Source organism: Macaca fascicularis, chromosome 7 (genome assembly GCF_037993035.2).
Source record: "Macaca fascicularis isolate 582-1 chromosome 7, T2T-MFA8v1.1".
Lineage (NCBI taxonomy): Eukaryota > Metazoa > Chordata > Mammalia > Primates > Cercopithecidae > Macaca > Macaca fascicularis.
In genome coordinates this window covers 133323541-133349813 of record NC_088381.1, presented here as the reverse complement: position 1 = coordinate 133349813, position 26273 = coordinate 133323541, and the positions used below count along the sequence as shown (strand labels likewise).

General features: G+C 38.7%; 2 protein-coding genes across 23 annotated transcripts in view; both read right to left on the bottom strand.

Annotated features, from left to right (window-relative positions):
- Nucleotides 1-26273, bottom strand: part of FUT8 (fucosyltransferase 8) — a 342625-nt gene that overhangs the window by 243594 nt on the left and 72758 nt on the right. For 7 of the 22 annotated variants that reach the window (XM_065548937.2, XM_073997544.1, XM_073997545.1 and 4 more), the window contains one exon: nt 14050-14154. The exons of 14 other annotated variants lie outside the window; for them this stretch is intronic. The gene's annotated coding sequence lies outside the window, so the exon portion shown is untranslated. Of the gene's footprint in view, nt 1-2575; nt 3192-14049; nt 14155-26273 lie in introns of those variants that run through there. One more of the 22 variants, XM_073997546.1, reaches the window with a different exon arrangement.
- LOC101864869 (ubiquitin-ribosomal protein eS31 fusion protein) lies at nt 2621-3191 on the bottom strand. The gene has a single exon (XM_045396596.2). The coding sequence runs from the start codon at nt 3151-3153 to the stop codon at nt 2683-2685; it is 471 nt and encodes a 156-aa protein (XP_045252531.1). The 5' UTR covers nt 3154-3191; the 3' UTR covers nt 2621-2682.

Sequence of the window (26273 nt, the reverse complement as noted above, 5' to 3'; positions counted from 1 at the left end):
TCTTTGTCTGTAACAGAGGGTAAATACTATCATTTACTATCAAACTAATCTTTCATTTAATTAATATTTAATATTAAAACATCAATTCTATAGGTTATGAGATAATATAAGAAAAGCATTTAGCACAGTACCTGAGACTTTAGTGCTAAGAAGTATTAACCATTATTACTACCATTATTTCCTTTTTTGTCAAGCTTCCTGAACCTATCCCTTCTCTTTCTATTCCTAGCTTCACCATCAACAGGTTCTCTCTTCAGTCAAGCCTAAAGTCCATCTAATAAAATGGAAAGAATACAGAATAACAGAGGGAGAAGGTGGTCATTTGGGACTGACAAAAACAAAGAACTCCAAACACTGGAGCCCATAATAAAGTGGTCTGCATTACATGACAGAGAGATTCCTCACTATAAAAAGCAGTCAAGCTAAGTCTGGGATTCTGTAAAAAGTATCTTCACAGGTGACTGAAACAGTTGTTTCTAAAGTCCCCCTTTAATCCTCTGTGCCCTGGAAAGGTATACAATGCAGATATTAAAATCTAGAAGCTATCTCATTGGCAATACTCATCAAAGTCTAAAAATTGTACATTCCTTATGGCACTCTGACTTGGCCATTGATTCATGCCTGTACACAAAAAAAACCAACAAGCTCCTATCTGCAACTATTGGAGAGCCCAATTTTAAACTTTCACCTTATGGCACGGAGAGAGAGGGGAAGACAGAGAGGGAGGGGGGAGATAAAGGGGAGGGGAGGAGACGAGGGAAGCAGGTGGGGAGGGAGAGAGAGAGAGAGAGACACGAAATGGTCAAAATTCCCACTTTGCCACTTGTGGTAAACCAAGCCTCATGGACTTAGAGCAGATTCAGGTGGGTAACTCTTTAGCCTAAGCCAAAATATAGGTAAGCTGAATCTCTTATTACCCTTTTGATGTTCTTTCATATACTATAGACATTTACATTATGTTTTATTTCCTTTCTCTTCCTTCTCCTGAATTCTAAAGTCTACAACACTGCGTCTGACATATTAGGTACTTGATAAAAGAAAAACTTCCGCAGAATTAAATTTTAACTGAACAATGAACGATTTGCAAATCAGGCACCCTCCTAAGCCAGAGTAGGCGCTGAGACTCCAGCACAGCTACATGGTGGAAGATTTAAGGACAGAAAAAAGAAAGCAATGTACAGAAAAAGGAAGTGACATACAGAAAAAGGAATTGACATACAGAAAAAGGAAGTGACGTACAAAAACAGTTGGACTGGTTACAGGTTGGTGTTTGCCTTATTTGAACACAGTTCCAACAGTTGACTACATTTGATTGGCCAACACTTAGTGACTGGCACAAGTGTGACTACAGTCTGTTTCTGCCTCCACTTGTTACAGTTCACAGTGTACAGAAAAACCTTTAGGCTAAACTGAAGAAGGCAGCTTTTGTCTAAACTTAACATACTCATAAATATTTGTCATATTGGATTGAATCTATAGCTGCAATATGAAAAAAAAATTACTTACCTTCAGTTTTTAAAACACTTTCACATGATTTCACTTGATTGTCCCAAAAATTGTATAATTAAGCACATTGAAGACATAGTCTTATTTTTTGCTAAGTTACTGAAGCTCACAAGTCTAAGTAACTAATTCAAAATTATTCATTTTTTTATGTCTTCATAAGCAAACTTTTATTCCAAGACCAGGCTGGTTGTAAGTGACAAAATAAGAACTTTACAGCACTATATTACATCACACCACATGACACCAGAGCTTCTCTTAGAGAGAACCAGTGGGGTAAGGGAGAAGGCAAAAGAAGACTGTGATGATGACAAGTTTTTACCAATGAGTTAAATCTATAGCCTCCCTATATAAAATTTTCACATTTCACTTTTCCTATCTTACTGAAGTCTCAAAGTTCTATTTACTTTCCTAAAAGATTTTCTGTTAATTCCTTTTTCCTTACATAATTAAGTTATGCTTAATCATCAAAATTATATTCCATATCACATTTTACCTATCTTTCCTCGTATCTATAAATCAATTCATGCTTTAAAAACTATGTGATTTTATATAGTTCCCTTATTTTGTCTTAATGAATGTTTTATTACTCTTTTCAGTTCTCCAGTATTCTCTGAAATGGCTTCTGTTCAATTTTATCCAGTCTGAAAATAACCTATTGTCCCCACGCTGCTGATATTCCCACTGGACTCACATGAGAAAAGGACCAGAAGTTTCTCTGTAAAAATACTTGAAACAAGCAATCAGTCAACATTAGCTGACATTCAAGATATAAAAAGCAAAGTTAACTTGCTACCTACTGTCATTCCTGAGCCTATATTTAGAATGACCTATAAACCTCCTTTGATTAAAGACAATTCACTGCTCTTCTCTGAATATGTTTCCTCATCTGTAAGAAAGTTGGTCTCGATGTTTAGAATTCAAGATTTAAAGAGGTGCTGAGTCTGGGGATTTAAAGCTAAGTTTATTTACCCTAATCATTGATGTATTATTTTAATGCATATATTTGCACCTTGTCTACCCACTGTACTTTGAGGTAAGAACCATGTCCTATACAATTTTATATGCTTACCACTTTTAATATGGTGCTATGCAAATACAGGCAAGTTTCACTTGGTTTTCTTTTTTTTTTTTTTTTTTTTTTTTTTTTTAGTTCGTGTCTTTTATTAACTCATACAATTACTTGTCTTCTGGCTTGTTGAAACAGTAAGTCAGACAACATTTGCCACAATAATGTCTGTCAAAGTGGCTTGCCATAAACACCCCAGCACCACATTCATCAGATGGGCACTCTCGACGAAGGCGACTAATTTTGCCATTCTCATCCACCTTATAATATTTCAGGACAGCCAGCTTAACCTTCTTTCTCTTGTGCTTATTCTTCTTGGGAGTGGTGTAAGACTTCTTCTTCCTTTTCTTAGCACCACCACGAAGTCTCAACACAAGATGAAGAGTAGACTCCTTTTGAATATTGTAGTCAGACAAAGTACGTCCATCTTCCAGTTGCTTGCCAGCAAAGATCAGTCTTTGCTGATCAGGAGGAATTCCTTCCTTATCCTGGATCTTGGCCTTTACATTTTCTATCGTATCCGAGGGTTCAACCTCGAGGGTGATGGTCTTCCCCGTAAGGGTTTTCACGAAAATCTGCATTTTTGTGGCGGCTCCACCGCAGATGGCGGATCGAAAAGGAAGTCACTTGGTTAAATTGTTGGCTTTAGCAGAAGGTTCTTCATATTTCCCTATGTGCAATTCAACAAGTCACTACAATTTTGAACCAGATTCTGAGCAGATAACACTGTAAAATTGTGGTGAGAATCCAAGATATTTTATTATATCTTATGATCAATATTCAGCAAAACTGCCATCTGCAAAAGAAATGGTAATTAACTGGGAAAGGCAAAAAGGCTCTAAACCTTGCTTTTAGCCACAGTCTTCCATAACCCTTATATATAATCCCTGACTGATTAACTAAAAACCAGACCTTAGAATGCCATCAACTCCGTAGATCAAAGCTCTGGGAGGGGGGAAGGATGTGACATACATGTGTATTTAGTTTTTGATTTATCATAGTAGGTCTTTCTCTAAAAATTAAGAGGTTTGCCAAATTTGTTTTCAGATGAGGTCAAAGGCAATTTCCTAGTAGAGTAAAATTTGAAGAAATATTGTTTTTTAACACAGATACAGGCTTTTGTAAATGTTTCCAGTCAACCTGTAATAATGTCAACATAAGCTAAAATTTAGATTGAAAACTATTACCCTACTCAGTAGTTTGAGCAGATGCCTGGGCCTTGATAAAAATCACTAAACTGTGTTTAAAATATATGTGTATCTGTAAAATTCAATACAGACACAGCTGACAAGAATCACTTAACTGTGCATACAGCAATAGAAGAACTAAAAGGTTATGGGAACCTTAAAAGTCACATGTAATCATCACATCTGCATGCAGTTAAATACATAGCACTCCAGTTTCAGAAATCCTGAGCTTACCAAAAACTTTTACAACTAAATTTGGGTTATTTGGGGTGGGGGTGAAAGAGATGAGAAAGGAGAGTAAAGAGCCTTTTACAGCCCCTATTTTGACTAAATCTGCAGCTGTAATTACAGCTGTTCTGAAGCTTTTCTTGGAACTGCCCAATTACATTTAAATAATAACCAAAAGTAGGTTTAATGAACAGAAGAATTTGACAGGAAGACTTCTTCATAGTTAAAAGCTATTTTTGACTATATAATTAATATTTTATTATTTTTGCCCTGCAACTAATCGATAAGAATTGTTATATAAATGCAAGAAGGTTTTTCTTCCTAGGGTTTTGGAGTTTTTAATGTTTTTCTGAAAAGAAAGTACACTGAATTTCTTTGGTACTTGTGCAAAAACTTGCATTTTAGGTTTCTTCTCCCTTGCCATGCCATCTGTTTTACTATGAAACAAGTCTATTACCCACATGACATAAATGTGTGATACCAATAAACAAAACATAATCCTTTTTAATATCATTCCAAATATATTTTTTAATGATGCATTTTACTCAAAAAAAGTTACAACATGAATCAACACAAATGAAGACTCATTTTTATGTTATATTTTAAATATAATCAACAGTTAATTTCCTGGACAATTATTCAAATAGGGAATTTTTTTTATCACAAATCTATAGAACTTTTTAAGTAACTGATCTGTCCGTTTATAAAAACATGCTCAATGGCTGAAATTTTTTTAATCGCATGTTATGTTTTATCCCTGGATAGCAGAGATTCCTATAAAAACATCAATACTTTCTTAGGGAGAAATTAAAAAGGCTAATACAGAAGCCTTTCAGATTCGCTAAGATTTAATATACGGAAACTAAAAGAAATACGTCCCAGAAAATTAAAGAAAGCTAGGATACTGAACACTTGCTTCATATTCACCATTGTTACGGGTGTAGGAGAATGAGGTTAGGAAGCAAAGTAACATGTTACAAAGAAAAGGTTCTTGCCAGTGACAGTTTAGTGTTAGATAAATCTGTTCTCTAACTTCCTCTGGCTATCAAAAAGAAAAGGCAACATTATTGAAATTTTCATATTTTGCTGAACAACAAAAAATCATAACTTTCTAATCATTGATGGAAAAATACTTAATACTACCTGACAATACTAAAATACTGACATCTGACACATTTACCCCGAGAGCCTCATGTAACTAATCTATTTTCCATAGTTATGGTCAGTACATTCATGTAGAAATAGTAAATATATTATTCTTCATGTTGTTTTTTTAAGTTGCTTCAAAAAGTACAAGGTCAATGGTGAACTTGATTAGGAAGGAACAGGAAACTCACCTCTTTTTCTGTATTCTGAAAACTTGGAAAGAAATGCCCCAATAATCCTAAATATGGTGGCCAAATAGTCACACTTTCCTGAATAGGCCTATATCTTCTATGGATGCTAACCAAACAGTCTGGTATTTAAATTAAAAGCTAAGCAAGCATTACAAGAGGAACACAAGGAGCCACAAAGCAAGAGGCAAACTAGCAGATAATAAGAGGATTTACATATTTAAAGAGGATAAAGATAATTTAATTTCAAGGCATAGATTATATTCACAGGAAACTGGCTCACCTGTAGTCAAAATGTACCTCACAAAGACAAAGAAATCACATGGAGCACAGAAAACAATTCACCAAACTCAAGAATGAACAGTGTTAAGCAGCAGCTGCTAGAAACCAGTAGTGCATTAAAAAGATAGAAGAGAATAGCTGATCCTTTCAGTCACAAAACTGAGTTCTATGAAAAGCACAGGCAGGCTTTGAAAGGTTGGGTGCATACACCAAAGCCTGCAAACCAACTATCAAAAATGATCTCATTTGACTTCTACTAGGATCATCACAGAAGGATGAAGCAAAATGAAAACTGGCAATTGCAATTTAAGTTGAAGATGTGTCCTCAACTAAAATAGCTGCTGCAAAACTCTATTCAAATCTCCCTTCCAGCCACATGACTACTTCAAAGCTTTTCATTATCATATATTACTGTTTCCTCTACTACAGAGCACCTACACAGCAGGATCCAAGACACAGTGCAGGCTGGGTGAGGTAGCTCACGCCTGTAATCTCAGCACCTTGGGAGGCAGAGGTAGAAGGACTGCTTGAGGCCAGGAGTTTCAGATCAGTCTGGGCAACATAGCAAGATCCATTTCTACAAAAAAATTTTACCCAGATGTGGTGGCACACACTTGTAGTCCTAGCTACTCAGGAGGCTTAGGCAGGAAGATCACTTGAGCTCAGAAATTCAAGGCTGCAGTGAGTTATGATCACACCACTGTACTCCAGCCTGGGCAACAGAGCAAGACCCTGTCTCTAAAACAAACAAAGAAAAAACTGCACAAAGAATTCAAGGAGCAAAGACTGAGAGAAATTTCCTGCACCACAAAATATTTAACTCCTTCATCTCTGAAATTTCACAAAGACAGTGCCTTCCAAAATCAAAAGTTAGGAATCTAAAATTATGAGCAAGATAATAGGTCCTTCTATTTGGGGGGCTGGAACTGGGGGAGACAAAGAGAAAGGCTGCAAGAGCCAATGACAAAAAAATCTACTGTGAAGACACTAAAAACTGGGAACCTTTTTTTTTTTTTTTTTTTGAGATGGAGTCTCACTCTGCTGCCCACGCTTGAGTGTGCAGTGGCACGATCTCGGGTCACTGCAACCTCCGCCTCTCGGGTTCAAGTGATTCTCCTGCCTCAACCTCCCGAGTAGCTGGAATTACAGGCACCCACTACCTTACCTGGCTAATTTTTGTATTTTTAGTAGAGATGGGGTCTCACCATGTTGGCCAGGCTGATCTCGAACTCCTCATCTCAAGTTATCCACCTGCCTCAGCCTCCCAAAGTGCTGGGATTATAGGCATGAGCCACCATGCCCAGCCCCAACATTCTTAATAAAACTCAAATTGCCCAATAATTGCTAATCTACATGATCAACTCTCCGCTCCTCTGAGACCTATCCTTGACTAATTACTCCTCAAACTGAACTTTGCCTGACCCCTCCTGTCAAAGTCCTATAAAAAAATTCCTCCATCCTTCTCCAAGTTAGAACTTTCCTTCAGGGCCTTCTCATGCCCACTATCTTCTTTTTTTTTTGTTTATGAGACAGAGTCTCGCTCTGTTGCCCCGGCTGGAGTGTAGTGGCACAATATCGGCTCACTGCAACCTCTACCTCCTGGGTGCAAGGGATTCTCCTGCCTCAGCCTCCTGAGTAGCAGTGACTACAGGCACATGCCACCATGCCCGGCTAATTTTTGTATTTTTAATAGAGATGAGGTTTCACTATGTTGGCCAGGCTGGTCTCAAACTCCTGACCTTGTGATCTGCCCGTCTTGGCCTCCCAAAGTGCTGGGATTACAGGTGTGAGCCAACGTGCCCGGTCCATGCCCACTATTTTCTAACATAGTCTTATGCTAATAGAGTCTAACAGTGCTCTGGCTGATTTTCATCCAAACTATGTAATGTTCCAGGAGGGCAACAGGGCAGGAATTTGCATCATTTTTTCTTGATGGGTTCCAAGGTAATTGTAAGCACTGCTTCTATGTCCATATAATGACTAGGGAAATATGCAATAGAAAAGTAAAGCTTTCTCTGGTCATTTCTTTAAAATAATAAAGACAAAGACAAACACTTATTAAGCACATAAATATACTGCTATATACTTCTATGTAATTGATTCTATTTAATGCTCACTACAACCCTCGAGATAAATATGCTTATCCTCATTTTACACATGCAAAATCAGAAATTTAGTTTAAGAAACTTACCCAGTTAGCAACTGGTAAATAGAGGGTTTAAATCCAATTATCCCAAGTCAACTCTTTCCACTCAAGCAAAGCCATAAGCTACACTGCCCTAGCTCCAACTACCATCTATAAGAAACAAATGCATTCTTCTGAGCCCCCTCTGTCTTGTTAGGTCTACTTATTTGCTTTTCTCAATATCTCAGTAAGCCTCCATGACTTAAAAACTTCTTCATGTAATTCATCTCTTATTTCAACCTCTTCCTATATGTTCACCAATAAGACCTAAGTATCCTATAGCTGTCTCTCATCCAGTAATGCCAAGCTTTACAGTTAAAACAATTGTACTCCTAACAGATTTCATCAGGATGCATTCTCTAAACATTTCTAAGTATTTTTCTATATTCTTCACATCATTTAATTAGACTCCACTAGTATGTACTGTAGTTTATTTTAACCAACTGAAAATGATATTGGAAATAAAATACTTTTTAAAACCTAGGTATTACTATATATGCAGAATAACAGTCTGGGGGGATTTTTTAGAAAGAAAATTGCCAATACAATTTGTATATAATAGATACTTGCATTAGCTAGTGCCAAAACATAAAGAAATTGTAATTCTCAAACCAGAATTATTTTTACCACTGAAAATAATGGGAAAAAAAGTTTTAAAAAATGGAAAATAATGGGGTTAAAAATACACTATATATGGAGGTCAGGATGCAGTAAAACAACTAGGTTTGTCCTCTCACTTAAAACGAAACAAAAACGAACATAATATAGAAAACAACATTTTTCAAGAAACTGGACATCAAGCAACAAAGAACAGTGATTCTAGAGAGACAGGAAATAAACAATACCTTCAACAGTCCCAGCTTACAACCTTCAGAGACTTTTCAGGCTAAGGCCCAGGGAAGAGAAAGAAATCCAAGGGGAGCTAGGTACGTGGAGAAACTAACTTGAGTCGATGAAACAGAAGAGCTTAGAGTCCATGAAGACCAAGGCAGCTAGCCCTGGGAAAGTAGCAGGGTGGCTACGTAGAGAACAAAACCCAGAGATCTGCAGCAGGGCCTCTCAAATATTCAACACAGTACTGATGAGCTCAAAGTGTGAGACAACTACTGGAGGCTGGGGGAAAAAACATCTGAAAGAATTTGAGAGAACAGTGATGGATAATCATGCAGACTTAGGAATACTGCCTGTTCCTACCAGCCAAACTGGTAAAGCTCTTAATTAACAGGACATTGAGTGGAGTGCTTAAGAAGGTCTTGCCTCAGTAGTGAAGAGTAATTAGCCCTGGATTGAGCATTGCTCCAGGCCTTCTAAAAAACATCATAAAAGCAAGCTTCAAATTGTCTGTAACTACATATCCAGAACAAAATTCAACAGAATTTCTAATAATAAAAGAATATCTAACACTCAAAAAAGGTAAAATTCACAGTGTCTGTCAGTTAAAGATTACCAGATATGCAAAGAGGCATGAAAACATGAATAAAGCAATCAATTGACTGAAACCAACCCAGATGTTAGCAAACAAGGACATTAAAAATTACTATAGTTTTTAAATAGAGACAAGGTATTACTGTGTTACCCAGGCTGGTCCTAAATACCTGGGCTCAAGCAATTCTCCTACCTCAGACTCCCAAAGTGCTGGAATTACAGGCATGAGCCACCATGCCTAGTCTAAAAGTTATTCTAAATGTATTTCACATAGCTAAAACATTAAGGGACATGGAAGATATAAAAAAGATCTAAATCAAAACTCTAAAGATGAAAACTATAATATCTAACATAAAAAAAACTACATAGAACAACAGATTAGACACTGTAGAAGCAAAGATTCATGAACTTGGAAAAATACCAATAAAGATGATCCAAAAATGTAACACAAAAAGAGAAAAGAACACAAAAAGAACATAAAGAGCATCAGTGAACTGTGGGGCCACATCAAGAAGCCAAATACACATCATAACCAAGTGGGTTTATTTCAGAAACATAGAGTTGGATTGACCTTTAAAAATCGAGCAATGTAATACACCATATTAACAAACTTTTTTTATTTTTTTGAGACAGGGTCTCAAACTCTGTCACCCAGGCTGGAGTGCAGTGGCATGATCTCGGCTTGCTGACGCCTCCACCACCCAGGTTCAAGCAATCAATCTTCCCACCTCAGACTCCCGAGTAACTGGGACTACAGGTGTCCGCCACCACGCCTGGCTAATAAAAAACTTAAAAAAAAACAAACAAACATGGAATCATTTCAACACATTAAAAAAAAATGACGAAATTCAAAATCCACTCCTAATTTTTTTTTAACTTTACCAAAACTAGGAATGGAAAAAAAACTTCCTCAGCCCAATAAAGTGCATCCTGAAAAATCTACAATATCATACTTGTGAAAGAATAGATGCTTTCCGCCTAAGATTAGAAACAAGACTAAGATGTCCACTCTATTTCTATTCAACATTATACCAGAGGTTTTAGCCAGTGAAATCAGGCAAGAAAAAGAAATAAAAGGATTGTCTTTTTATTAGAATGGAAGAAATAAAGTCTCTTTATTCACAAAAGACATGCTTTGTCTATGCAGAAAAGCCAATGTAAGCTACAAAAAAGCTACGAGAATGAGTACAGCAGGTTTTCAGGATACAATGCCACGACACAAAAATCAATTGCATTCTTATGCATTAGTAATGAATAATTAAAAATCATATGTTATTGGCCGGGTGTGGTGGCTCACGCCTTTAATCTCAGCACTTTGGGAGGCTGAGGAGGGCAGATCACTTGAGATCAGGGGTTCGAGACCAGGTGAAATCCCATCTCTACTAAAAATACAAAACTTAGCTGGGTGTGGTAGCTGAGCAATCTCAGCTACTCGGGAGGCTTAGTCAGAAGAATCGCTTGAACCCAGGAGGTGAAGGTTGCAGTGAGCCAATACCATGCCACCGCACTCCAGCCTGGGTGACAGTAATTGACCACACCTGGCCAATAACTCGGTCTCAAAAAAAAAAGTTGATATGTTATTAAAATATTTATAAAAGCATCAAAAAATATAAAATACTTAAAGATAAACCTAATAAAATATGGGTAAGATCAGTAGATTGAAAACAATAAAATACTGCTGAAAGAAATTAAACATCCAAATAAATGGAGACATCTTATTCATGAGTCAGAAGATTTGATATTGTTAAGATGTCAATTGTCCCTCAAATTCATCTATAGATTTTGATGCAATTCCAATCAAATATTTACATACTGTTTCTAAAATTCATATGAAAATGTAAAGCCATTCAGGAGAGAAAAGCCACATAGTAATTTGAAAAGTGAAAGCTTAAAAAAAGGATCACTAACTATTTAACCTGGGGTTAGAGAAACAGCCAATTAACTAATGAGAAATAAAGAGAACTCTAAGAGTAGCCAATGCTCCCTAGGTTGACATAGAACACTAAGGCAAGAGCTTCCTCCAACCCTAAACTATCCCAGGGCTGAGATCCAGACCTTGTTGGAGAGAACACAGTCCTCTCACTGAATAGCAGAGAAGTTGCTGTAGTGCTGCACCAGCAGAAATTACTGGAAATCTACCTTGAGGAACTTGCCAAAAATCCATTCTTTAGGGTGCTAGTAAAATCTCTTCACAAAGATACTCTGTTACAAATCCACCTGAGGGGGAAGTAAAAGAAGTTGCTGGCCTTGGGTCACTAGTGCTGGGTACTGCTGCCCTCTGAGCACTGCAGAAGCCTGATAATGGTGAAAACATGCACCCTACAGAAACTGTAGAGTGGGGAAGCCAATGTGGGTTGACACTGAAGAAGTTGAGTGTGTTGCTACAGTCCACTAAGCAAGTACACAGAAATGAAGAAGCAAAACTTTTCTACAGTGTTTCTCCAACACTCTGTACTGGCAAAGCTTAACATTGTCAGCTGACAAAAGAAAAATATTTAAAGGGCCTGATATATTTTCACAGAGCAGGCAAAAAGGGTGCGTTTGAAGATGAGAGGCAACAGATTGGCAACCAGCACAACGGCCAAAATTGCTCTGAAAAGGAACAAGAAGTTGTATTGGGTTAACGTGACCCGATTTCACGACATAAAGCCATAGTAGTCAGTATTGTAGTGGCATCGAGAAAGACAAAGAAATCACAGCACAGAAACAATATCATGGAGTTGTGGTCCATTTATAAGTTGATTTTCACATAGGCTTAGTTGGTTTTATGTCTATCCTTAATTGGTTTTATGTCTATCCTGAGCTACTGTTTAGTATAGACCAAAATTACGTTCAGCTCCTTCTTATCATGTAAGAGGAATTTGGAGGGTGTTGCTTAAAATTTCATTCCACCTGTACATTTGTCACTTTAAAATTAAAATTGAGCTGGTATGAGACCAAAAAAAAAAAAAGAAAGAAAGAAAGACAAAGTGATCGGTGGAACAAAACAGAATCAGAAATAAACCCACGCATATACAATCAAATGATTTTTGACAAAAGTCAAAAGGACAAACCACTTCAGTAAATGATGCTGACACAACGGCATGTCCCTACCCCCAAAAAAGAATTTCTATCCACTTTTTACTCCATACAAAAAAATTAACTCAAATTGCATCATAGGTCTAAATACAAAACCAAAAAACTTCCAGGAGAGAACTTCTATGCCCTTGGATTAGGCAAATATATCTTAGATACATAAACAAAAACACAATCCATATGAGAACAAACTGATAGCCTGGACTTCATCAAAATTAAAACTGTGTGCTCTCCAAAGATACTATTAAGAGAAAGAAAAGACAAGTTACAGTCCAGGAAAAATACATCTGCAAAGCATGTATCTTATAAACAACTTTGATCAAGAATATAAACCGCTCTCAAAACTGAATAATAAGAAAACAAACAACTCAATTTATATAATGGGCAAAATATTTAAACAGACATTTTACCAAAGAAAATATACAAATGGTAAATAAACACAGGAATGGACAGCCCCTGACCAAAAGTATATACTATAAGTTCCATTTTTAAAAAACTTTAGAAAATGCACTAAATTTATAGTGACCAAAAGCAATTCAGGATTTTCCTGGAGGCAATGAAGGATGGGCAGTAGTGGGGGAAAAGATTACAAGGGGGCAAGAAGAAATCTGTGGAGGTAATGAGTATGTTTACTATCTTAATTGTGGTGATGGATTCACAGATGTATACATATGTCAAAACTAATCAAATTGTTCATTTCAGATGTGTGCAGTATTTTTTATTGCCAATCATACCTCAGCAAAGCTATTTAAAAAAAAAAAAATCACACTCCATCGACCCACTAGAATACAAACTATATAGAAGTCTCAGAAAAAAAAAGTATACGTTACAGAATTATAAATCACTTAAAATGGAGTTCATGTGATTAGTATCTTTTAAAAGTATCCCTAAAACTCAAGAACAAAAAATCTGATTCAAGAATGGGCAAAGGACTTAAATAGGTATTTCTCCAAAGAAAATATGCAAATGAACAATAAGCATAAGAAAAGATGCTCAACATCACTAATCATTTCAAAAATGCAAATCAAAATCTCAATGAGATACCACTTCACACCCATTAAGATGATGATTATAAAAATAATAATAATAATAAAAGAAAGTAAGTGTTGGTAAGAATGTGCTGAAATTAGAACTCTGTGCCCTGCTGGTGGAAATGTAAAACGGTGTAGCCACTGTGAAAAACAGTATGATGTTTCCTCAAAATGTTAAAAAAAGAATTACAGAGGCTGGGCACAATGGCTCACACCTATAATTCTAGCACTTTGGGAGGCCAAGGCAGGCAGATCACTTGAGGTCAGCAGTTCAAGACCAGCCTAGCCAATATGGTGAAACCCAATCTCTACTAAAAATACCAAAAAAATTAGCCAGTGTGGTGGCACACACCTGTAATCCCAACTACTTGGAAGACTGAGGTAGGAGAATCGTTTGAACCAGGGAGGCAGTGGTTGCAGTGAGCCAAGATAGTACCACTACACTCCAGCCTAGGTGACAGAGCAAGACTCCATCCCCCCCACCAAAAAAACCAGAATTACTGTATGATACCAGCAATTCCACTTCTGGATACATACCCAAAAGAATCAAAAGCAGTGTCTGAAAAAGATACTTGTGCCAGGTACAGTGGCTGACACCTGTAATCCCAATACTTTGGGAGGCCGAGGTGGGCAGATCTCTTGAGCCCAGGAGATTGAAACCAGCCTGGGCAACATGATGAAACCCGTCTCCAAAAAAATACAAAAATTAGCTGGGCATGATGAAGTGTACCTGTAGTCCCAGCTACTCTGGTGGCTGAGGTGGGAGGATCATCTGAGCTTGGGAAGGTCAAGGCTGCAGTGAGCTATTAAGATGATCATGCCACTGTACTCCAGTCTGGGTGGAAAAAAAAAAAAAAACACTGTCTCAAAAAAAAAAAAATCACAGTTCATTTCTGCAGTTTGCAACAGTTTTACTACTCCCAAGATGGATGTTATCATAATGATGGGATAGAAAGGGCAGATTCAGATAAAAAAGCAATCACAGTCAATAAGCACTTCTAAAGCTCCTAATCAGGGCCAGATACTATGAGGCACTAGGGACACAAAGATAAAGAATCCCTATTATTAAGGGATTTCTGTTCTAATCACATTTACCCATAGTCAAGAAATCAAAACATGTGGTCATTAATGGCATCATTTCAAACTGATTCCAATACCACCCAGAACCAATCATAATAAGAAGTTTCCAAATGATGGTAGCAAAATATTTGGTTTCTTCATATAAGAAAATTTTAATCCAATTCCCCCATTCTCAAACTGAAAAGAACCATTTCTCAAAGATAACATTAATGAGACAATAGATTAAAATATGTATTAAAAAAACTTGTAGATCTACGATACATTTAACATCTTGCTCATATTTGCAACAGGCACAGTAATCAAAATTACCCCACTTTTCTGGACACCAATTCCTGTTTTTAGTCCTTATCTTCTAGCCCCATGATTCAACTTACTGCTGGTCAAAACAGAATCTTCATATGTGAGAGAACAGAGATCAAAAACAAGTAAAGAAGGAAAAACAGGAGGGGAGGGGGATAGAAGGGGAAGAAAGATGGGGAGCAGGGCAAAGGGAGGACAGGACAGGGGAAAGTGGAAGTAGGAGAAGGAGAAAGGAAAGAAGAAAGGGAGGGAGAAAGGAAGAAATGCAGACATCAGTAAATTATGGAAAATGCTGAATCTCACTCATAATCAAAGAGATCCCAACAAAGAGATCCTTTCCACCAAACTGAGAAATACTAAAAGCTCAGGAATACCCAGTGTTAAAGAAACTGTGAGGAAAAGGTAACTGGGTAAACTGGTACGACCTTTTTGCAGGGGATTTGTTTCTAAGAATCAACAATCTCAAAAACAATTAAATCATTTGAGCCAACCATTCTATCTGAAGGAGTTAATGTTAAGGAAAAAGTAGATAAAATCGTTTGTGTACATCTACATACATGTATTAATATAGATGCCATATATTATAATATATGCCATAGACATGTGTAGCTTTTCAAAGCTTCTCAGAGAATTCTTATGATAATCTACTTTTGGAACCATGTCCCAGGGAATGAATATCTGTATTGAAGGAACTAACATTTAGTTAGCAACTTTTGTGAGCCTGGCATTATACTGACACATACATCACCTTGTTTAACCAAAACACATTGAAAGCTAAAGGGGATGTTTTAAAAAGATCTATATTCCTAAAATACTGATAACCAAAGCCTTACAGGGAATTTTCACTGCTCTATTCATACAATCAATTAACAGAATTTATGTTCCTCTGTTGTTTAAAGCAAAAACAGACAAAATAAAAGAGTTTATCTGGGCAAAGAATGAGTCATCAATCAAGCAGAGGTTTGAAGAGTTTCACTTGCAGCAGTGTGGGCTGCAAGCTTTACATGCTGAACACAGAAGGAAGACAAAGAAAACATCTCATTGGTTAGAGTGTAAAGACACTAGTTTGAGATTAGTTAGGTGGTTTCTAGTTGGCAAAATATCTAGTTTCCTTTTACTTTCTAAGTTGGGCTTTGGTTTGCTTAGATAGGAACTTAAACAGCTAAAGCCACCCAGCCTAGTAGCCTCCCAACTATAAATTTAACACTGCAAAGACAATTTCTAGTTACCATCTCAAAATTTCCCATTAATTTCTCTCATAAAAATAGGAGCTATCCCCAAATTAGGAAAAAAAAAAATCACACTTAAGAATTCAGAATATCAAGTAAAAACTAATGGGAATAGGGAGTTTTTCCTACTGGGGATATTTGTTTTATACTTAACAGTCGAGCATCTCAAATCCACAAATCCAAAATGCTCCAGTGAGCATTTCTTTTGAGTGTCACGTCGGTTTCAGATTTTGGAACATTTTGGATTTCAGATTTGGGATGCCTGACCTGTATATATAGGGGTTCAGTACTATCCATGGTTTCAGGTATCCACTGGGGGTGCCTTGGGGACTCCTGTGTATCAAATTCCCTCAAGTCAGCAACTCAGAACCTAAAGCACAAGAATACTATTGTTCTCAAAACCCCAAAGATAGATACTATCTGGGGTAGAGGGGGGAATACTCTCTTTAAAGAAGAGTATGTCCAAGAAGAAAGAAAAGAAAAATCAATTACACGACAATAATGGAGTTTACTTAGAGGGCTCTCAACATTTTACAGACCTGGTTCTAGAACCTGGAATCTTCTCACTAAAAAGATTATAACAGATATAATCTAGACTTGGCTATATTAGTTTCTGACTTTTCTGCTGCCTTCACTGATGCCTGATAACTTTTAAACCATGATGCTTTTTACAGCTAGAACTCCTTTGGGGGGGGGGAAATAAAAGACATCACGAACCCTTAGTCATCTTTCCCTACAATTTGGTTCTATAGTTCAGATTCCTCTGACTTGATACCAAGTGAGACAAACTTACCCAGGCTAGAAGCTATAAGAAAAGTTATCTCATCAACTCTTGCTATATGATTTGCTCTTAGGCAAATCTAACCTGTGCCAGAATTTAGAAGTTGACCAACAGCTTATTTCCTCTGTACTACTGTTTTACAATATTAGGGTTTTTCAAAAAAAATTAGCAAACCTGTAGTCAGTTGATTAGCTGCAGGTCAGAAAGACACACCCAGAATAGGACATCCTATAGAAAATCTCCTCTATATAGAAATATATGTATAGAAATAAAATTGACTGATTTAGGTATTTTGCAAAGTTAAAACAATGCAAAAATATATGCTCAATGAATAAATGACTAACCAAAACGGTGCTCCTGAGCATCTAGTCTTAGCTCAAGGTGGCCCCAAGGTATTCATAATCTCCAACATCTCATATGTTTGAAACCAGAGACCTAGGGAACTCTTATTTAGTTAACAATAGTAATAATTAACATTTATTGAGCCACTACTTCATGCCAGGCACTGTGGTAAAGACTCTGCATTTTTTATCCATATTTTACAGATGTGGAAAATTAGCATCAAAGTTACTATTCAAGGTTGCACAGATCTTAAGTGACAGTCAGACCACACACCTGCTTTACTCCACAGTTTATGTGCTCGCTAGGGCAATTCCAGAATTCAAACAAACACCCTGATGGCCATAACTGTCCACAGAAATACTCAGAATCTTCAAGAATGCCAAAAAAGCTTATATTTAAGTAGAGAAAAACTTTATATTTAGGTTGACTTATACTTGGAATAAATCTAATTCTAAAAATTCAATCATCCAGTATATAATTTACAGTGAAAATTTACTAGTGGTAGCTTAGAAGTTGCTGAAGTTTATGCATAAAGAATTAAGGGATAAAGACATTTAGAAGAGCTTAGTCCCATATAATGTATTCAGACCAGAGCCATTTCTGAAATGAGTAAGGTTCCAAGATCTCAGTATTATTGGGCAGAGACTTCCACTATGAGATCTGTTTCTACGCTTGAGCCCAGAAGTTTAGAGACTGCGGTGAGCTATGACAGCACCACTGCACTCCAGCCTGGGAGACCTACAGCAAAACCCTGTCTCAAAAACAAAAAATCTACTTCTTCAAATCTACCACTTGAACAAAGAATTCAAGGATCCTCTCCTTTGTGAGATCTCTCCTGACCCTCCAGACACAATTCATTACTCCTTTCTGTGTGCTACTACTGAGTTTTACACATACTTCAGCTGTACTTACCACACTAAGCAAAATTGAGTTTCACACAGCTCAAAACATTTCACACATTGACAGACTAACATCCTCACACTAACTTCTGAATACCAAATTCAATCTTTTAGATATCACCTTATTAACAATGATTTTGAGTTACTGCATGAAGCCTTGTCATTTCACAATGCTAGGAAATTGGGAGAAGAGGTATGAAGCTACGCTTTCCCTGAAGTTTAGGAGGACATGACACTATCCTGACCTATGATGAAAAAAGAATAATTCTTCCGACCCCATACTCCAGTCCTGCTCTGGACAAAGCCTTAGTCACATATACTTGGAAGCTGGGAGGGGGAGAAGGATGAGTGTGAAGGAGTAATTAGAGTTATAGTTCTAATATCCTATAGTGTAGGTGTTCTCTTATCTCGTCTCTTACCCTTGACTTATCACCAAAAGTCTCTGATTTCTCTCTTGGGACAGTGCAGGTCTACAAGTATTGCTGGGTTCTAAGCAGAAATCCTAGGTGATCAAATAAGTGAAAGGCACCCATTAAGCACCAAGCTTTTACTACCATGGCAGGGTGAGAAAGACCCTTTCCCTCTTAACTTCCTATACCTACAATCCCAGTAGTAGGCCTCAAATTCCACAGGTTGTCACCTCACCCCCTACAAGGAGGTTGGGCCCAGGACTGATTTGCTCAGTCCCAAAGATGCCTAAAAATCCCATCCTTACACTTTTTCCGCCCCCCAAGACAAGGTCTCCCTCCGTTGCAGAGGCTGGAGTGCAGTGGCTCTACCATAGTTCACAGCAGCCTCAAACACCTGAGCTCAAGCGATCCTCTGCCTCAGCCTCCTAAGTACATGCACACACCACCATGCCTGGCTAATTTTTTTTTAATTTTTTTGATAGAGACAGGGTCTCACTATGTTGCCCAGGCTGGTCTCGAACTCCTGGCCTCAAGCAATGCTCTGCCTCTACCTTCCAAAGTGCTGGGATTATAGGCATCATCCTGACACTTTAATGTTATGCAGCAACGAAGATTTCTAATTCCAAAGGAGATAACACTCCCAGGAATTAGAATTGAATATTTTATAATAATAAATTTTAGCTCTGTGAAATGACTCTCCATACAAACACCCAAATACCTCCTACGCCTATGACAAGTGGAATTTTTATTTTCAATCAGATTTTGGGAGACATGTTATTATAGAGGAAATTAGGGGAGTTCCTGTACTGTAATTATTAACTTATATTTCTAGTTCACCTTCTGAATTATCAGTTTCCTAAAGGTAGGGTCGTTATCATTTTGTATTCCAAATTCATAGTAGTTGTTAACTACACTTGTTGAGAAAAAGGTAAGACAAGATTAGGGGGAAAGACTGGGAACAAGATACAAAGAAATATGTGAGCATCCTTATATGCTTAACTTTAGATCCCATACTAGTGGATATTCTTAAGTGGTATTTACTCTTTTAAAAAAATCCTGTCTTCCAGCCAGGTGTGGTGGCTCACACCTATAATCCCAACACTTTGGAAGGCTGAGGCAGGAGGATTGCTTGAGCTCAGAAGTTCCAGACCAGCCTGGCAATACAGCAAAATTTCATCTCTACTAAAAAATAAAAATAAAAAATAAATCCTATCTTCCCTGAAAAAATCCACAAAAATGAAGAACAAGGATCAGTTGAGAAATTTTACTACTTTTACAATAAAATGAACTGTGTCTGTCAGGTTCACCAAGGTATTAGGAGAAAGATGGTTATTTTTCAATCTTGGCAAATAACTTGAAGATGACAAGAGTAAAAAAGCTACATGCATTTATAAAATCTCCAAGAAATAATAAGGTTAGAAGATTAGGTACAATAGAAACTCTTTTTTAAATTTTTTTCTTTTTTTTTTTTTGAGACAGAGTTTTGCTCTGTTGCCCAGGCTAGAGTGCAGTGGCACAATCTCGGCTCAGTGCAACCTCTGCCTCCCAGGTTCAAGCAATTCGCCCGCCTCAGACCCCTGAGTAGCTGGGATTACAGGCATGAGCCAGCATACCTGGCTTTTTTTTTTTTTTTTAAAGTAGAGACAGGGTTTCACCATGTTGGTCAGGCTGGTCTCGAACTCCTGACCTCAAGTGATCTGCCTGCCTCAGCCTTCCAAAGTGCTGGGATTACAGGCATGAGTCACCCTAACTGGCCTCTTTTTTTAAAAAAATATCTTTTAAATTTCAATAGCTTTTGGAGTACAAGTGGTTTTGGGTTACATGGATAAAATGTATAGTGGTGAAGTGTGAGAGTTTACTACATCCATCACCAAAGTTGCATACATTGTACCCAATATATCTTTTTTTATCCCTCATCCTCTTCCTAACCTCTCCGCGTCTCAGTCTCCAAAGTCTATTTTACTATTCTGTATGCCTTTGCGTATTAGCTCCCACTTTTGAGAACATACAGTATTTGGTTTTGTATTCCTGAGTTACTTCACTTAGAATAATGGCCTACAGCTCCATCCAAATTGCTGCAAAAATGTTATTTCGTTCTTTTTTATGGCTGAGTGGTATTACATGGTGTATATATACCTGTATAGAATATAAACTCTTAAAACAATCCTCTAATAGCTTTTACAGATGAGCAAGTAGGGTCAGAATCATCAAATTCAGCATCTCAGTGACACAAGAAGTTTCTAGAAGTCTCTAGTCATACTGATTTTCCACTTAAATTGCTGAACCCAATTCAGTTCTAAACATTAGTTTAGGGAGAAGTCACAAGAATGCAGAGAAATCTAATAAGTAATCCTAAGAAAGATGCCAAATTAAGCCTACAAACATTAAATTGGTAAGGAAAATTTCAATTTGTGAGTAAAATATTACAAGAATTAAACATAAAGTATTAAATTATTGGACTACAATTTACATCCTAAGTATGAATGTCTAGAATACCAACTTTGGCACATAAACAGGAGATCATTTTTATCACCTAGTCACAAAACTACAATTTCTGGGAATAAAACTTGGCAATGTAAGTCCAAAAGCATTGTTTCCTAATTATATAAGTAACAAAAAAATTTATAATCTCATTTTTCAAGATCCAATAAAAATTAGTCCTGTGAAAGAGAACACAAAATGCTCCCCAAATGAAGGCGAGAGATAGAAAAGACACACAAAAAGAGAAACAGAGAGAGACACATATTTCTGAAAACCCAAAGATAAGGTACAAACATGGAAAACCTAAATGCACAAAGATATTACAGCAATACGTACAATGAACTATCAGCATGACCAACCTAACAGTACCTCGACTCAACGAGAAATGGGAAACATTTACACTGTTAACTGAAAAAAGGCACAAATTTGAAAAGAAATTATTATTACAACTTTGTAAAAAAAAAAATTCTGTATGAAAAAGGACTAAAAGGCACATATACCAACATGGTAACCACAGTTATGTTAAGATCATGGGACTGCGTGTAATTCTTTTACATTCAATAATAATAAATAAAAGTTATAAATAAGTTGTCTAAATTATCTATAATGTGATATTTTCAATGTAAAGCTTTCTAAAGAAAATAAAATTATATCTTACATTTAATTTATAACAATCTGTCTCTTTCTACTTCAATTTCTACTAAGCTATTTGAGCACTAAATTCATTATATGAACTAAGTTTTTTACCATATCACAAAATAGTAAGAATTAACATTACCTTATTCTCTGCTCATAAAAATAATTAGTGGGCAATCTACTAATTAAGACATTCAATGTAAATGAGTCATCAAATTAATTGGTTCCATAAATCCAAAGTATCGGCACAGGGTTTTAATAACCATCCTCAGCATCATCAGTATACTTATCAGAAGTGCAATTAGTAAAACCTGACATGACCCTACACTCAAAAAGGCTATAAAAATAAAGTATATTTTTTTACAGTATAAGAGTACAAAAATAAACCTTTGGCCCTCAACATAGAAAACAAAGGTTACTGTTGCCCTCAATCTATACTTAAAAACAGAATAGTAAATAGCCTGAGTCTATGCTATCACTAGATGATTGTCCCTCCTGTTGAAATTTGATCTCAATGTTGAAGGTGGGACCTAATGGGAGTTGTTGTTGGGGTGGGGGGAGGGGTCAGAACCCTCATGAATAAATTAATGCTCTTCCTCAGGCATGCTTGAGGTCTCACTCTATTTGTTCCCCCAAAAGCTGGTTGTTTAAAAGAGTCAGGGTCCCTCCTCCCACCCTTTTCTCCTTTCTCATTAGGTGCACAAGCTGGCTCCTCTTTGCCTTCTGCTATCAGCGAAAGTAGCCTAAGGCGCCCACTAGAAGCAGATCCCGGTGCCATACTTCTTGTACAGCCTGCAGAACTGTGTGGTAAATCAAACTCTTTATAAATTACCAGCCTCAGGTATTCCTATATAGCAACATAAAACAAGGCAGTCAACTCATCAATAATAATAATCAGTCCTATGATCAACTTCCCTCTGGAGGAGTTTTTTAATCTTTCTTGCAAATTAGAATACATTATCCCCAAAATGTGCAGACCTGATGTCAGGAAGAAATAAAATTCTTAATGAACAATACTGCCAAATCAGATAAAGGATACTGTAATAAGTCTTTTGACTAATTACAAAAGCATCAAAAATTGTCAAAAAAATAACCTTAAGTATGGTTGTAAAAAGCTTTTAATTCATCACTCCCAACCTCACAACAAGAAAAAAAGCTGGGGGGGGAAAAAAACTGATAATCAACAACTCTTCTTAGAGCCATCAGAGAATTGAGGTCCAGAGGGCAAACTGCTGCTCTAAAACCTGGAGAGACAGGCAGGCAGATACAGAGAATCACAGTGTGCGGGAAGCAGAAGCCCAGGAATACAAGCTCTCAACTGAAGCCAGCATCAGTAGGAACACTTCAAACAGTAATTGTGGACTAGCTTGAGAGTTAAAAACTGCAAGCAGACCAGTCTTAGAGGGGTCCCCATACTTTCCTGAGTTTTACCTGCAGAAGCCCTACCAGGTTCTCATGGCAAAGATCTGAAAAAATCCCCTCCTGCCGGCAGCAGGGTAAGAAGAAAAACATTTTGAAATATGCCAGGGACTTTGTTTCTATCAAAAGGCATTCCAGTAAAGGAACTATTTTACCAGAACCTAACCAACTGGGCTTTTAGATTGCCTAACCTACTAGGGTTTTACAGTGCCTAACCAACCTGAGGGAAGGGCAATACCCAACTCTAGCCCCATATATCCTTTGACAGGGAAAAAGAGAAAGATACCCAACTCAGGCTCACAGTTGGTAGAGGGCAGAGGTGAGGGGGAAAGTTCTACAGTCCTGAGATCTAATTACAGGCCTGCAGAACTTTCCCCCTTATACCTCTACCCTTACCACTACATCAATACAGTTCTTGTACAACACAGGATTACAACTTAAAAACCTGCAAGCCTCAGACCCCTTTTAAGGATTATTGACAAAAACCCAAAGACTACAGGGCAGATAAAAGCAACGACACTAGAAGAAATTTTAGCCTCTGATAGTGACGGCAGTGGCTTTCTGGTACAGGGAAGGCACAGGGAGAGGCGGACAGACCCCCTCTCTCAACAGCCCGCCGCCCTCAGTGCAGCACAGTCAAGCAGACAGGGGCCCAATGCAGAGCTGAATCTGAGCCTCAGGGGCCTGAGGCGGGAAGCAGGAGCGGTGCCCACTTCAGGGACCGGCCAGTGACACAGCCACTGCACCCACCCGCTGAGGGTGCCAGGTTCCTGGGCCTCAGGAGGAGGCTCTGTGCAGGGCTGCCTGGGGCCACATCCCTAGGGTCCACCCCATGTCAGGCAACTGCTGAGCCTGCCACTCCCAACAACCAGGCCGGACAGTGATCTGCTCTGCCTGGGCCACTCGAGTGCCAAGGCAACTGGGGTAGCTCCTGGTGATGTCACCCCTGCCCCAGATCCCAGCCCAGGCCCAGCAAGGATCTGGAGCCCCTGCCCCAGGATGAAAGGGGGTGGAGCCAGGGCTGCATGCTCCACAGTGCCAGTGGGAGCCAGGAGCAGGCAGCAGCCCAAGCCACCCAAGCCTGGGTGGTAGACCCAGGCCTCCATGTGCTCTTGGGGACTGGAAACAGGCAGGAGCCCTGTCTCCCAACCCCATACAGCTGCAGCTATCCAAGTCAGGGTTGTGGACCCAGGCCTCCTTGTGCTCTTGTGGGCTCGGGAAGGCCCCCCGCTTGCCTTCACAGGCTCGGAAATGCCTGTTCCCGCTGCCACTTCCCGTACCGGCTCCAATCTGGCAGGTTCTCAGAGCAGGGTTGGAGCCAAGCCTGGACACCATCACAGCCCAACAGGATATGCGCATGCTCAGACCCTGCCGCCTAGGCCCCCTCCCTGTGGGGAAGCTGAGGTGGAGAGCTGCTCCATGCTGGTGGGCAGGTGCCCCTTGGCACAAGCAGCCTGGGAACCATGGAAGGTGGCAGGAGGCAGACAGGCTCCTGGGTGGAAGGGGGCAGGTCCCCAGTAAGACCCCACCTTCAGGCCAGGGAGGGCCTGAAGGTTGGGGACCGGGCTGTCACACCCGCAGACTGCAGTGGGGGCTTGTGGTGCCTTTTCCAGCCCACCCATAGCCACCGATGTACCAACTGGCGCACACTTCCTCCCCACTGAGGTCCATAAAAGCCCCGGCATCAGCCAGGGCAGGGCAGAGGACCTCTCCTCTCTGCTGAGAGCTGGGAAGTCAATGGGGACCTGCTTGCAGAGAGGAGCCACTCACTCCAGGGCCTTCTCTCTGCTGACAGCTGAACACTGGATGAGAGGACCTGCCTACAGAGAGGGGCTGCCCTCTGCAGCTCTCATCTGAGCTGTTCTAACACTCAGTAAAGCTTCTCTTTGTCTTGCTCACCCTCCATTTGTCTGCATACCTCATTCTTCCTGGATACAGGACAAGAACTCAGGCAAAGGCGCCACCGGCCACAGAAGTTTCTAGCCAGAAAAGCAACACCTTAAAGATCCTGTAACATTTGCCTCTGATACCACAGCCAGAGCAAACACTAAACACAGCCTGACTTCTAAACAGACAAACATAAAACCTCACCCTAAAGGCCTATTTACCTCAGTTCCTTTTACCTGATACATTCTGTCTGGCTATGAAAAAAAATTATGAGGCACTGTAAAGGCAAAAAATACAATCTGAAGAAACAAAGCAAGCCTCGAAAACAGACTCGGATGTGGCAGGAATTTTTACCAGGAATTATCAAATTATCACCAGGAATTTTTTTTTTAATATGTTTTGAGACAGGGTCTCACTGTTACCCAGTCTGGAGTACAGTGGTGATCCACAGCTCCCTGTAGCCTTGAACTCCTAGGCACAAGCAATCTTCCTGCCACAGCTTCCCAAGTAGGTAGGACTGCAGGTGCATGCCACCATGCCCAGCTAAGTTCTTTTTTCTGACCGGCCTGGGCAACACTGGAGACCCTGTCTCTATGATTTTTTTTTTTTTAATTGCCAGGCATGGTGGCACACACCTGTAGTCCTAGCTACTTGAGAAGCTGAGGAGGGAGAATCACTTGAGCCTAGGAGTTCAAGAATGCAGTGAGTTATGATGATGCCACTACTGCACTCCAGCCAGGGTGACAGAGTGAGATCCTGTGGAAAGAAAGGAAGAGGAAAGAGTAGGAAAAAACAGTGAAGGGGGGAGGTGAGGAAGGAGAGTGTACAAATCAATAACACTGTAACAGGAAAGAATGTCTTTAGTAAGAGACACCAAACCAGGAAGTTCAAAGAATACCAAGCAAGATAAATACCAAAATATTTCCACAGACAAATGATAGTGAAGCTGCAGAAAATCAGACAGAGGAAACTAAATCAAAAGCAAACTTTAATTTTTTACTTATTAACTTCAAGACCAATAAGGTATCTCGAAAAAAGCAAGAGGTAAAGGAAAAAAACAACACACACACAAAACATCTTATCCACAGAGAAATAAAGATAAGAATTAGATCAAACTTTCTCTTCAGAAGCCACGCAAGCAAAAAGAGTGAAGTGAAATATTTAGCGTTACAAAAAAAAAAAAAATCCAACCTTTCGGCGGGAACCACCATTTTTCAGTAATTCGCCAAAACGACGAACACAAAGGGAAAGAGAAGAGACACCCAATATATGTTTTCTAGGCCTTTTACTAAACATGGAGTTGTTCCTTTGGCTACATGTATGCGAATCTGTAAGAAAGGTGATATTGTAGACATCAAGGGAATGGGTACTGTTCAAAAAGGAATGCTCCACAAGTGTTATCATGGCAAAACTGGAAGAGTCTGTAGTGCTGCTCAGCATGTTGTTGGCATTGTAAACAAGTTGTAAACAAACACGTTACCCAGCATGCT